Source organism: Amborella trichopoda, chromosome 4, assembly GCF_054954075.1.
Source record: "Amborella trichopoda isolate Santa Cruz 75 chromosome 4, AtrichopodaSantaCruz75HAP2 v2.0, whole genome shotgun sequence".
NCBI lineage: Eukaryota > Viridiplantae > Streptophyta > Magnoliopsida > Amborellales > Amborellaceae > Amborella > Amborella trichopoda.
Window position 1 is genome coordinate 4,486,398 of NC_142339.1, and position 12,327 is coordinate 4,498,724.

The following is a 12,327-nucleotide window of genomic DNA, read 5'->3' on the forward strand; positions in this document are numbered from 1 at the left end:
TAAGATCCCAAATTGGACTAACCCAACTCAAAGATACTGGGGTCGCCAGTGTGCAAGGCCGAGTTTACTCGCCTGAGTAATTAAGAGCGGCATAAAAGACTACGTCTCACGCTAATGCCGCCTCCCGTACGTAACTTGCAATGAGATAAATCAAATGGGAGTAAACCTTATCCTAAGATTAACGTCTATTACCCAACTAAAACAAACCTCTCCTCTTCTCTCCTTATCATTCCTATCATCATCGTCAAAGTTTTTTGGTCAGGTACACAAATTTTAGTTCATCATTTTATTCTATTTCATATTGTCAAATTCACTTCGTTTCAACCGGAGACGCTGAAGCCTTCGGATTTTAGGTCTAGACTGAAGCGAAGCAAAGTCTGGTGCTATTGCTTCTGTTAGATTTAATCCGTTTTGGGCTGCTTCAGTTAGATTTAGGTCTGCATCGGGATGATTCGGCCAAAGCTTCGGCCTCTTCGGCTTAAAAAAAGAAATATCTATAGAAAATTATTTAAATATATATATATATATATATATATAAATAAAAGTATCTAATTTATTTATATTAATTTTTTTTTAAAAAAAAATCCAAAATCTTCCACCGAATCTACAGAAACACCGAATTGCTTCATTTTTCTCACCAAATTGAAAAAGAATCTGAAGCGAATATGATAACATTGGTTCTATTAAGGGCTATGAGTAACTGGTAAACTGATCGATTCAACTGGCATTACTGAGCAAATCCCAACGGGTCAAAAAATTGTTAAAAAAAATAAAAAATTAAAAAAAAATATGAAAAATATTTAAAGTATATTTAAAATATGATTAAACAAAGTAAATCCAATTGAAATTGAAAATTAATTAATGGATTTTAAATTTTTTATTTATGCCAAGGAGTATTTTTAAAATTTTAAAAAGAAAAAAAAAATATATAATAAGTATTCATGGCCAAAACACTTTCCAATCTTTGCCAAAATGATGTAAAAATAAATAAATTCAAAACACATTACAAACAACTCCCTTATTTTTTTGGGATTTTTTTTGAATTTTTAAAAATATCTAGCTGGATCACCAAAACCGAAACCGATCAGTGCCTAGTGCCAATCTAACCTGTCAGTTTTGAGTTGAACCGGTCAATATTGTGAACACTGGACTGTACCCTTAATGAGGTTATAAGTTCTATATATTTTCTCACTACTTTCAACCATATTGTCTTGAACCTACCTTTTGTTTTATATGTCTTTTTTTTAAATGTAATTTGTATTACTGGATTTCTGTAACATATTCAATGAACTATATCCTTAATAAAGTTATAAGTTTTATGTATTTTCTCATTACTTCCAACTATGTCCTTTTGAACCTACATTTTAATTTGTCTATTTTTTTTAAAATATAATTTAACGTCGCTAGACTTTGTATTCCTGGACATCCGTAACATATTAAGTGGGAAAGGAGATCTGCAACTGCACGTGATAAGCTACTTACAGGCCATCCCTATGTTACGCGATAGCCCAAATACCTTTAAAGGCTCTACTCGCCCATGGTCTCACAAGAGACGTCTGTACAATGACTTTGTAAGGGACTACTGAGACGCCCATTAATATATAGCTATTGGGATAAGGGAAGGGTTTCTATATTTTTCCCAATCGTAAAGATATATGCTTTCCTATCATTCATCCATCCAATATCAAGCGAGGCACTAATCGTTTCATCTAGATCTAACGTCTCAGAGTATTTTTTTTTATTATTATTTATAATTATATGAATATGAAATTTGATACGGATCATCATCTTAATGGGGATACACCTAAAACAATATTAGAAGTTTATTTTTGATAAAATATATTCCGTAAAACTTTCAAGAGAACTTTGGATATTTTATTTTATTGAAAATATTATTTTTATATTTTTTTTACAGATGGGAGTTTAAGAGAGGAGTGGACACCCAAAATTTTATGTCAAAATGTGTAGAATAGTATTGAAGGGTGACATTTTAATTTGAGCCTTTTCAACAATCCCTTCAGAATGAATAGAGGGATAGGAGGAAGTATATAAATTTTATACAAGAAGGTTAGTATATAAGGGAAATGTTTTTGTACTTCCCCAACAATATAGAAGGTCTATGTTTCCCCTACTATCCAACTGTTCAATTTTGATCAAGTGAGCCACTCATCGTTGGCTCCTAGAGCCGACGCCCCAGAGTATTTTATTTTAAATTATTTTATACAGATTGTATGAATATGAAATTTGGTACGTGGCATATTCTCATTAGGGCGCACCTATAAAAAATACTAAAAATAATTTTTTGATAAAATATAATGACCAAAATATCCCTTGAATCTTTTAGGGGTATTTTGGTTATTTTGTTTATCACGAATATGTTTTTTTATATTTCTTACAAGTGTGAGTTTAATAAAGGAGTGGACGCTCAAAATTTAGTGTCACAATATTTTATATAAAAACTTAATAATAAAATAGTGTAGAGACATGACATTATGATTGGGACAATATTAACCCTCAATTCATAATGGACGGTTGAAAAAAGAGAAATATATCAGTGTTATTGTTATATGGGAAGCATAGAACGCTTGAACCCTTGGTCAGTACATAAAAAGCTAGTCCATCGGATAAAGAAAAAAACTTATATAAGTGTGAGGCTCTAAACAATTAAATGAGGTACACCTCAAAAATTTCTCGAGAAGAGGTCTTTTTAATGCTCAAATATCCTCAAGTTGATCATCTCGACCTCAAGATGCATGGAATCAAGATGATTTTAAGTTTTGAAAATACTACATCTTGTAATGCATTTTTGGATCGTCAATTTTCAAGATTTTCAAGTTCTCATAGGTATGCTTGATCTACACTATTTTTTAAGCTTTAAATTTTATAATTAGATATAAAAATATATTTTATGGCAATCACAAAGATTTTCAGTATTAAAACCACATTTCTAGATACTATTGAAGGTACGCTTTACTTTGATTGTTTAGAGCCTCCGCTCTATAAAAACCACACCCATTTACCTTTATTGAAAACTAACTAAAAACCTTATAATGTCGGAAAAGGTAGTTTTAATGTTGGAAAATCCTTTGATTGATTATCTCGACATCGAGATAGATGACCATAAAAAATAAAAAGATTTGAAGTCTCAAAAATAGTACATTTTACAACATATTATCTACACCGTCCATTTTCAAGATTTTCATGTGCTTATAAATCTACTTTATTTGAATTATTTTTTAAATTTAAATTTTTATAATTAGATGTAAAAATAGATTTTGAGATAATCCTAAGAACATTTTACATCAAAATTATACACCATGATAAAATTTGAAGGTGCACCTTACCTCTACAGCTACGGATGCATCGGCATGCCAAATTGCACCCAAAACAAAATATCCAAATAAATTTACGCTGGTGATCAAAATCGTCCTGCTCTTTTGCTCGGCTTTCACGGATCCAGAGGGCCCGGCCCCTATAGCGTATGCTAAGGTGGGAGATGACTCTTATCAAGCCCTCCAATCACACCAGTTCATTCAAATTTTGCATAGCGTTACAGTCTTTAGTTTCAAGGTTCAATTCTACGGTCGTGGTCCCATGCTTGAAATTCAAGTGTGGAATTTTCCTCTCTCTCTCTCTCTCTCTAAATTCCACACCCATTGAGTCCACATATTCATAAAAAGCAATCACAAATTCCTTTTCAGCAATCCCTGTGCATCTCAATCTACAGAACCCAGCATGAAGACTTTCAAGAAAGTCTTCACCCTTGCAAACCTTCTCACTTTTGAGTTTCATTTTATGCATTGCTAACTATCAACTAAACCTCCATTCTAAAGTGGGTGCCTGTGAAAACCAGGTGCAATGGGTTGCAAATTCCAGGTTGGTTTCTTTCCTGTTATTTTATCACTGTTAGCGATTTCTCTTTCTGTTTCTGGTTCGGGTTCTGGTTCTGGTTCTGGTTCTGGTTCTTGCTCTGGCTTTGCTTTAGATACCATCTCTATAGACAAATCTCTTAAAGGAAACCAAACCGTAGTCTCTAAAGGTGGTGTCTTTGAACTGGGTTATTTCAGCCCAGATAAGTTGCAATCCTGGTATATAGGCATCTGGTACAAAGAAATTCATGTCCAAACTGTTGTATGGGTAGCTAACCGTGAAACACCATTGCCGGACACCTCATCTGAACTCAAAATTTCAGGGAATGGAAACTTAGTCCTCTTGAACAAAACCCAAGTCCCAATTTGGTCCACCGATTTGAGTTCCACATCTGGAGCTGCAAGTTCCTCCTCTGCTGTTTTATTAGACAATGGGAATCTGGTTCTAAAGGAGGCTGGATCTTCAAGAGTTATGTGGCAGAGTTTTGATCATCCCACGGATACATGGTTACCAGGAGGAAAGATGGGATTGAACAAGAAGACTAGGCAAAACCAATTGCTCAAATCTTGGAGGAATTCAGAGGACCCATCACCTGGGCTCTTCTCCCTCGAACTCGACCCGAATGGAACTAAACAGTATCTTGCATATTGGAATGGAAGCAAAAGGTATTGGAGTTCTGGGGAGTGGGATGGGCACATCTTCAGTGCAGTCCCAGAGATGAGATTGAATTACATTTACAATTTCAGCTTCATTGATAACGAGAATGAGAGCTACTATAATTACTCCTGCTATGATAATACCACCATCGCACGGTTTGTGATGGATGTAACTGGGCTGATCCGGCAGTATTTGTTGAATGAGCAGAAACAAACGTGGAACCTATTTGGGTCACTGCCTAGAGACCCCTGTGATATCTATGCCATTTGTGGACCCTTCGCAAGCTGCAGCCAAAAATTACCCTTTTGCAGCTGCATCCCTGGTTTTGAACCCAAGTTTCTTCATAAATGGAATTTGGGCGAGTGGTCTGGAGGGTGTGTTAGAAAGACCAAGTCGCAGTGTGGCTTCCGCAATGGCGAGAGAGATGGGTTTTGGCCAATTAATACAACAGAAGTATGGGAAAAATCGATTCCATCGACAGTTGTGGATACCAAAGATTGTGAGGCTTGGTGTTTGGCAAACTGTTCTTGCACTGCTTATGCACAGAATTCTGGCAGTGACACTTGCTACACATATACTGGAGATATTCCGAATCTAAAAGAAGAGGAGACAACATACAAGCTTTACATTCGTGCTGCTTCTTCTGATCTGTTTCCTAATTCTAGTAGAAACGAGAACAAAAAATTACTAAAGATCATAGCTGTGTGCTCTGTTACAGGCTTGTTAATCATCGTGGGTGTTATTCTTTGGACTCTGTGGATGAAACTTGCTCCAAGAAGGACCGAGATGGACGGGTCACTAATGATATTCAATTACAAAGATTTGAAAAGTGCAACTAAGAACTTCTCGCAGAAAATTGGAGGTGGGAGTTTTGGTTCAGTGTTTATAGGCTATCTGAGTGATGGGACGCATGTTGCCATTAAGAAGCTAGAGGGACATAGTCAAGGAGAGAAGCAATTCAGAGCAGAGGTGTCCACCATCGGAACAATACAACACATCAACTTGATCCAACTACGAGGATTCTGCTCACAAGGATCTAGGAGATTATTGGTGTATGAATATATGTCCAATAGTTCCTTGAATTTTCATTTATTTCAAGAAGGTGCTGACTGTTTGAGCTGGAAAATAAGATACAATATCGCACTTGGAATCGCTAGAGGGATTGCTTATTTACATGGAAAGTGCAAAGACCGCATAATGCATTGTGACATCAAGCCGGAAAACATACTCTTGGACCATGACTTCAGCCCAAAGTTGACGGATTTTGGGTTAGCAAAGCTAATGAGTCGGGAATTCAGTCGTGTTTTAACTACCATGAGGGGAAGCAAAGGGTATCTAGCACCAGAGTGGCTTTCTGGTAAGGCCATAACTGTCAAAGCAGATGTATATAGTTATGGTATGACATTGTTAGAACTCATCTCAGGTAGGAGAAATGCAGATTGGGAAAGGGGTTTCTTCTTCCCTGCTGAAGTGTTGGTGCAAATGATGGATGGAAAGGACCTGGGAATGTTGGACCCTAGGCTTAAGGGTGTCGCCGATGTGGAGGAGGTGGCTCGTGCTTGTAGGGTGGCAGGTTGGTGTGTGCAAGAGGGGGAGGGTTGTAGGCCGTCCATGGAACAGGTCGTCTGGTTCCTCGAAGGTGTAGTAAACGTGGAGAAGCCTCTGGTATTGAAGACCCTTGAGGTGTTTGAAGACAACTGAAGGGTAATTGTATGATTACTGGAAGGCGGACCCTTAGAGGTGTTTGAAGACAACTGAAGGGTAATTGTACGATTACTGGAAGGCATAGTAAACATGGAGAAGCCTCTGGTATTGAGGACCGTTGAGGTGTTTTGAAGACAACTGAAGTGTAATTGTATGTTCAGTTCATTGATTCGGATGTTTTGAGTTGTTGAAGATGTTACGTGTAAGAAGGCCTATATGGTAGAAGGAAAACTAAGACAGCATCCCTGCGAAAATGGAGGTGCCCTGCCCTGTTAGATATATTTGTAGTATTTATTCAGTACTTAGTTATCCAAAATAGAGTTACTTCCTGTTGTGCTTCAAAAACCTTATGATAACTTGAAAATTTGTTTTGGACCATAGTTATAAAGTTAAAAATTCTGGTATTAATCAAGCAGATCTATGAATACTTGAAAATATTGAAATAGATAGTCCAGATAACTTGCAACAAGATGCACTATTTTTTGGACTTGAAATTTTTATTTTTTTATCTATATATATTCATACATCTTGAAGTCGAGATCAATTAGAAGGCTTTCCAACTTTAGAACACTCTTTTCGACCAAATGTTTTAGTGCACCTTTTTTTTTACTGTATAAGGTTGCAACCTTAAACTTTTTCTTTTTAACATATGCCCTTATATTTTTGCGAACATTTACCGTAATCGTCATCGATGTATCCACCATGTATTCACTTCGTTTTTGGCCACAAAATCAGGTGAACAGATGATGGACATCAGTTTAATTGGTCACCTGAACCTCCAACAGAGTAGCAAGGGACTACTCAAAATTGCCGCTGAAAACCAGGAGGAAATACTCGATGCACTTGTCATACTTCGAACAAGTGCCATCACTTCTACGGAAGATAGCAGGTTCCCCCATGTGAAGTTGTGGCTGAAACCTGTATGAGTATATACCGGATGTATTCATGAATTTTAAATCTTGATATAAGTGCTCTCTTTGTTAATTCTCATAACCCAAAATTCTTCCTAGAACTTTGCTTACCATAAAATCTAATAAGGCCCTTTGACCATCTCGCTTGAGAAGGCTCTCTAGCATGTATCAACGCGTGAGAGCCGATAACGATTCAACCATGAACAGATGCCCGTAGTCTTGTGTCTGAAACTCTTCATGGGTTTCAAGAATATTTCTCACATCTGGAGATACCAGGAGATTAACCTTGTGAACATTGCGGCGCTCCAAAGTCTCAGGCTCGAAAAAACCCGAACATGTTCGAATCTGGCAGACCCCTGTTGAGCCCATGGACTCCCCTCTAAGTAGGAGTATGAAACTCTAGGAAGTACAGGGTGCTACATATCTTTCCCGACTCCAGGCTGGTTATCATGATTATCTCAAAGCTTCAATAAGAGAGGATGTAAACACATGGGGAGGGGGTTAGAGTATTACAAACTTGAGGGCTTAAGCAATGAACAGCTAACGGAGGCTCGAGCTAATTTAGAGCTTAGCTCTTAATGCATCTCGAGAGAGAGAGAGAAATCATACATCCACAAGGGGGACAATAGAGCGATAGAATGACAAGGTGTACACTGTATTTTCTTTGCTTTCCTATTCAATTGTCCTGATCCCCTTCTAAGCTCTGGAAAATCAAAGGTTTTCTCTTTTGAGAATGTAACTCATGAATCCCCATTTGATGCTCCAGAAGGATATACCCCAGAAATTTAATAGAAATCTCATAAAGGGAAGAATTTGTGGCATGTTTTTATCTTTTCTTTTTCCTTAGAAAGCGAAACAAAACGCCAGAACATACTATTTATCCCTTAAATAAAACTAAAAATAAATGAAAGGAAGTAATGACAAATTGAGCACAGTTAACATCTATGCCACTTCGGAAGCTAGCTTAAGAAGTGTATGATGTTTCATTAATAAGAATTCTTTGTAAAACTGTAAAATAGAACAAAGAGAGATATGCCTCTTGTACTCGGATAATTCCTGTAGCATTTAGTGCGAATTTGTCAATGCCCCATGCCTCAATTGATCTGGTCAAGTTGTAAAATTGTGATGAGAGAGTTTTTCCTTACTAATTTTGAAGTTTTTAATAAATGCATAAGAAACTTATTAGAAAAGTGAAAAGACTTATTAGTAAAGTGTAAAGAGGTAGAACTCAAAAGGACAACCTTCTGCCATAACAACAGAATTGGGAGTTCTACCAAACACCATTCAACTGCCCTAAGTTGGAATTGTTGCAAATGAGTAAAATGTTGAATGGTTATCGCTTATGGATGTTTTGCTAAATTTTCTTAGATAAAACCTTAGCACTTGTATTGTAAAATTGACAAAAGGCACTAATACATGGGCCTGTGAAATGCATAAGCATGTACTGTATATTAATTCAAGATTTTCGTATCTACATTTTATAAAGATTAATTGCATGACATATTTCATAATATCGAATAATTTAAATACCTTACTTAAAATTTCAAAAAATTATATAAATAGAATATGGTTAACAGAATAAATTTGAAAGATTGTATATTTATTACATTTTTACCAAAAATAAATAAAATAAACAAAATCCAAAAAAAAATAAGTTATTTGAATCCCATAAATGCAAGAAATCATTGATTAGGACTACATAGTGCAGAGATTAGTTTTTTCCCAAATACCTTATAGTAAATTAGCATAAATTATTTTAAACAATAAAAATTCATATAAAAGATAAAAAATATATTTTTACTTTTATTTTGTACCACCTTAACTTGGCACTTTTGTAAAAAATTTAATAAAGGGTTTATCCCATAATATTTTGAACATTAAGGAGTTACTTTTCTAAAATCTTGTGCCTTATGAAATTTCAAAAGAGAAATTTCATAATTTTAATAAAAGCTTTATATATTTTCCCTACTATATAAAACTTATATACTTCCCCCTATGTAACCGTCCAATCTGAATGGAAAGCTGGGATAGCCGCAAACACAATATCACACATCTATGTTATTTTATTTTTAATTTTTTTTATACGAAACATTTTGATACAATTTTGTGTGTCCACTCCTCTCTTACACTCGCACTTGTAAAAAATGTAAAACGAATATTCCCAATAAAATAAGATGACAAAAAATACCCCTGAATGTTTTAGTGGTATTTTGGTCATTGTATTTTACTAAAAATGTCTTCTTAATATTTATTTTAGATGCGCCCCATTGAGATGATGGCAATAAATTTCATACTCATATGACGTGTAGAAAAAAAAACTAAAAATAAAAAACTATGAAGCATCAGATCTAGATCAAACAGTTAGTGATTCACTTGATCTAAATTAGACTTTTGGATGGGGGAAAATATATATCTTCTATATAGTAAGAGAAATATAGAAACCTTTCCCTAAGGAGTATTATTAAAATTTTCATAGATGTACTCACTTTGGTTTAGGGCCTGCATGATTATATACCTTATTTATTAGGGTCCTATTTTGGTTATTTTAGTCCCTTATGTAAATTTGTGAGCCATTGTTTTAAACAAAAATTTTATAATTAAAAAAAATGAAACAATGGAACTTACCCATATGTGGGTGAATGCGTGCAATTAAACCTTATGGGAAAAAGGTTACATTGGTATTAGGGGTATTTGTCTAACCTCTTTTTTTGTTTTTTTTAAGCATACATCTCCTTTTGCCCTAGCAAACATGCCTACAAAACATAAAAAAAAAATTTTTTAAAAAAAAAAAACTTAAATAATAGTTTTCTGATGAGATAAAATTGGGTTGTTTTCTGCTATTTGTTTTGTTGCATTGTTAGATCTAAGGGTTTAGATGTGTTAATAATAGTTTAAAAATAAAATTTACTTGTCTAGTATTTTTAAGACCATAACAATTTTTTGGTCAAACAGATCATGTTGGATGGTCAAATTGAGGATGACATATGAGGGATTCTATGGAAATTGGTGCATATGTGAGTCTTCCCCAATATTATTGTAGACATCCCATTTTGGCCGTTTTGAGTTTTCAGGGTCTCAAGAACTTAACCTAGTATACCCTTTTCCGAGTCAATACAAACCCTTTTAAGCCCAACAGACTCAAAATACTACCCTATACACCAACCTAGTAGCCAAAAACCCGCCTTGAAACTAACCTTTTAGAGTCCAAATACTATAACAACCTCAAAATTCACCCAAATTGGGTCAAATTTTATTTGAATTGTAGAGTAGATCATAAGCTTTTTAATGGTCTAAGAATTAATCATATCCAATATATGTTTTGAAGGTTATGAGCAAAATAATATTTGTTCACATAATTCTAGTTTAGTCCCCTCAACGCTCTATGAGTTGACGTCAAAACGGACTCCGGCAGTAGATACAGACTCCATTTGGGCCTTTATTTTTTTTTTTTATTATTCTATTCAATTTATCCTCATAATTGGAAAAAAATAAAAAAAGACTTCCAAGGTATTTGTGAGTACGTCTGCATTGGAGCCGGATGTAGGACGGGACTTAATAGAATCCAATTTGGATTAGGAGTGATCCAAGCCCCAACTCTGGGTATCAAGCATGGTTTGGTAAGCTTTAAATTTTTTTCTTGTATTTCATTTTTCTATTAGTTTTTAGATCTTGATTTTAAGAGAAATTTATTTTATTCCTTTTGTTTGATGGTTTACGAAAAAAAAAAAAGGCTATAAACCACTGAATTTTAAATCATCTTTTAGCTAGAACCTGATCTTTCGACTTAAGTTTAGGCAAATTTTCACCCAAAGCAGGTAGATTCCTAATTTGCCTTCTTGGAGTTGAGTATAAACAGTTATTTTTAATGTTCCACTGTAAGAAAATAAATCTGTACTAGATATACTAAACTTCATGTTATATCCATTTTCCTATCATTTTGATGCAATCATAACCTTCTATTTCAAGTTTCAATTGATTTGATCATAGAAACCATTAGATGAATAAAAGTGCCCTATCCTTCTTATTAAAGAGTGAATCTAGGTACGAATGGGTTCTTGCTATTTGGAGATTTAAAAAACGAAATCGGCCCTAAGTAGCTAGGGAACCAATTCCAATCCCAATCCCAATCCACTCGGTCCAATTCTAGCGACTCTCAAGTCGGAACAGACATCATCGGAAAACAAAAATTGAAAACTAGGGAACCAGAATTCCCCACCGACCAGCTCTATGTTATCGGCGATTTCTAAAATGAATTTTTTCCGAAAAGAAGAATTGGGTATCCCATGGTGATTCCTGCCACTGATACAAAAACAAGAAAAAGAGAATGAAACCCTAAAACCATCACTAAAAAGAAGAGAGCAACAAACTAGGATACAAAATATTTTGGGATGGCTTTATCCAAACAAGAAAACAATAACCCTTCTCATGACAAACATTTTATTACCACATCAAACACAATGGCAACTTAGAAAACTCAGGACATTCAGAGATGAGAGGGATCACCATAGAAGCAACTTGAAAAGAAATCCGACCCCTCTAAAGAACCCACTGTTTTGATCTTGAGTCCATAGTCCCATGAAAATAGTGTAGGCTTGAAAGGCAAGTAATTGTGATCCAAATATCCATTCCCGTTAATTAATCCGAACAAACCCCCACTTCTCATGTCGAATATCATCAACCTATCAAATAAATGAAGGACAAGCATGTGCCCTAGCAAAAGTGCTGGACCGTAGGGCTTGGGACTACGATTGAGTACCCAATTGTTCTCAACCCCACTTAGATCCAAATTGAGCACTTCTTGCCATATGTTTCCTTGATTTAGAACCCAAACCTGCAGTTTCATGCCTGTGTCAACTCTTGCAATGGAGACATGACCCTCCCAATCTAAGATTCTGCATTGGGGCTCTTGGGTAGGAAACCCTGGGCTCAGTGGAAGTGGAGTTCTTACGATAACTTTATCGGTTTTCTCTCCGGCAATGTCGAAACCTATCGCATATCCATCATATCTGGTTAAACACCAGCAGCTCAGGCCGATAGATACCATGCTCCACCATATAAGTGAAACGTCGAATTCAAACTCGTGTGAGAGCTTTGTCCATCTCCCAGTTGACGAGTCGAAGACCCTGCCTTCTATTTGGCTTCCGTTCGGGTAGTCTCGCCAATCTTGGATGGCTAATACCATGAA

At 35.5% G+C, this 12,327-nt stretch overlaps 1 protein-coding gene across 1 annotated transcript; it reads left to right on the top strand.

The window, feature by feature from the left end:
* The first annotated feature begins 3,456 nt into the window (after window positions 1–3,456).
* LOC18439295 (G-type lectin S-receptor-like serine/threonine-protein kinase At2g19130) lies at window positions 3,457–7,215 on the top strand. The gene is made up of 2 exons (XM_088864447.1): window positions 3,457–6,490; window positions 6,967–7,215. Exon 1 carries the CDS (start codon window positions 3,859–3,861, stop codon window positions 6,226–6,228), a length of 2,370 nt encoding a protein of 789 aa, XP_088720573.1. The 5' UTR covers window positions 3,457–3,858; the 3' UTR covers window positions 6,229–6,490; window positions 6,967–7,215.
* Window positions 7,216–12,327: the final 5,112 nt, after the last annotated feature.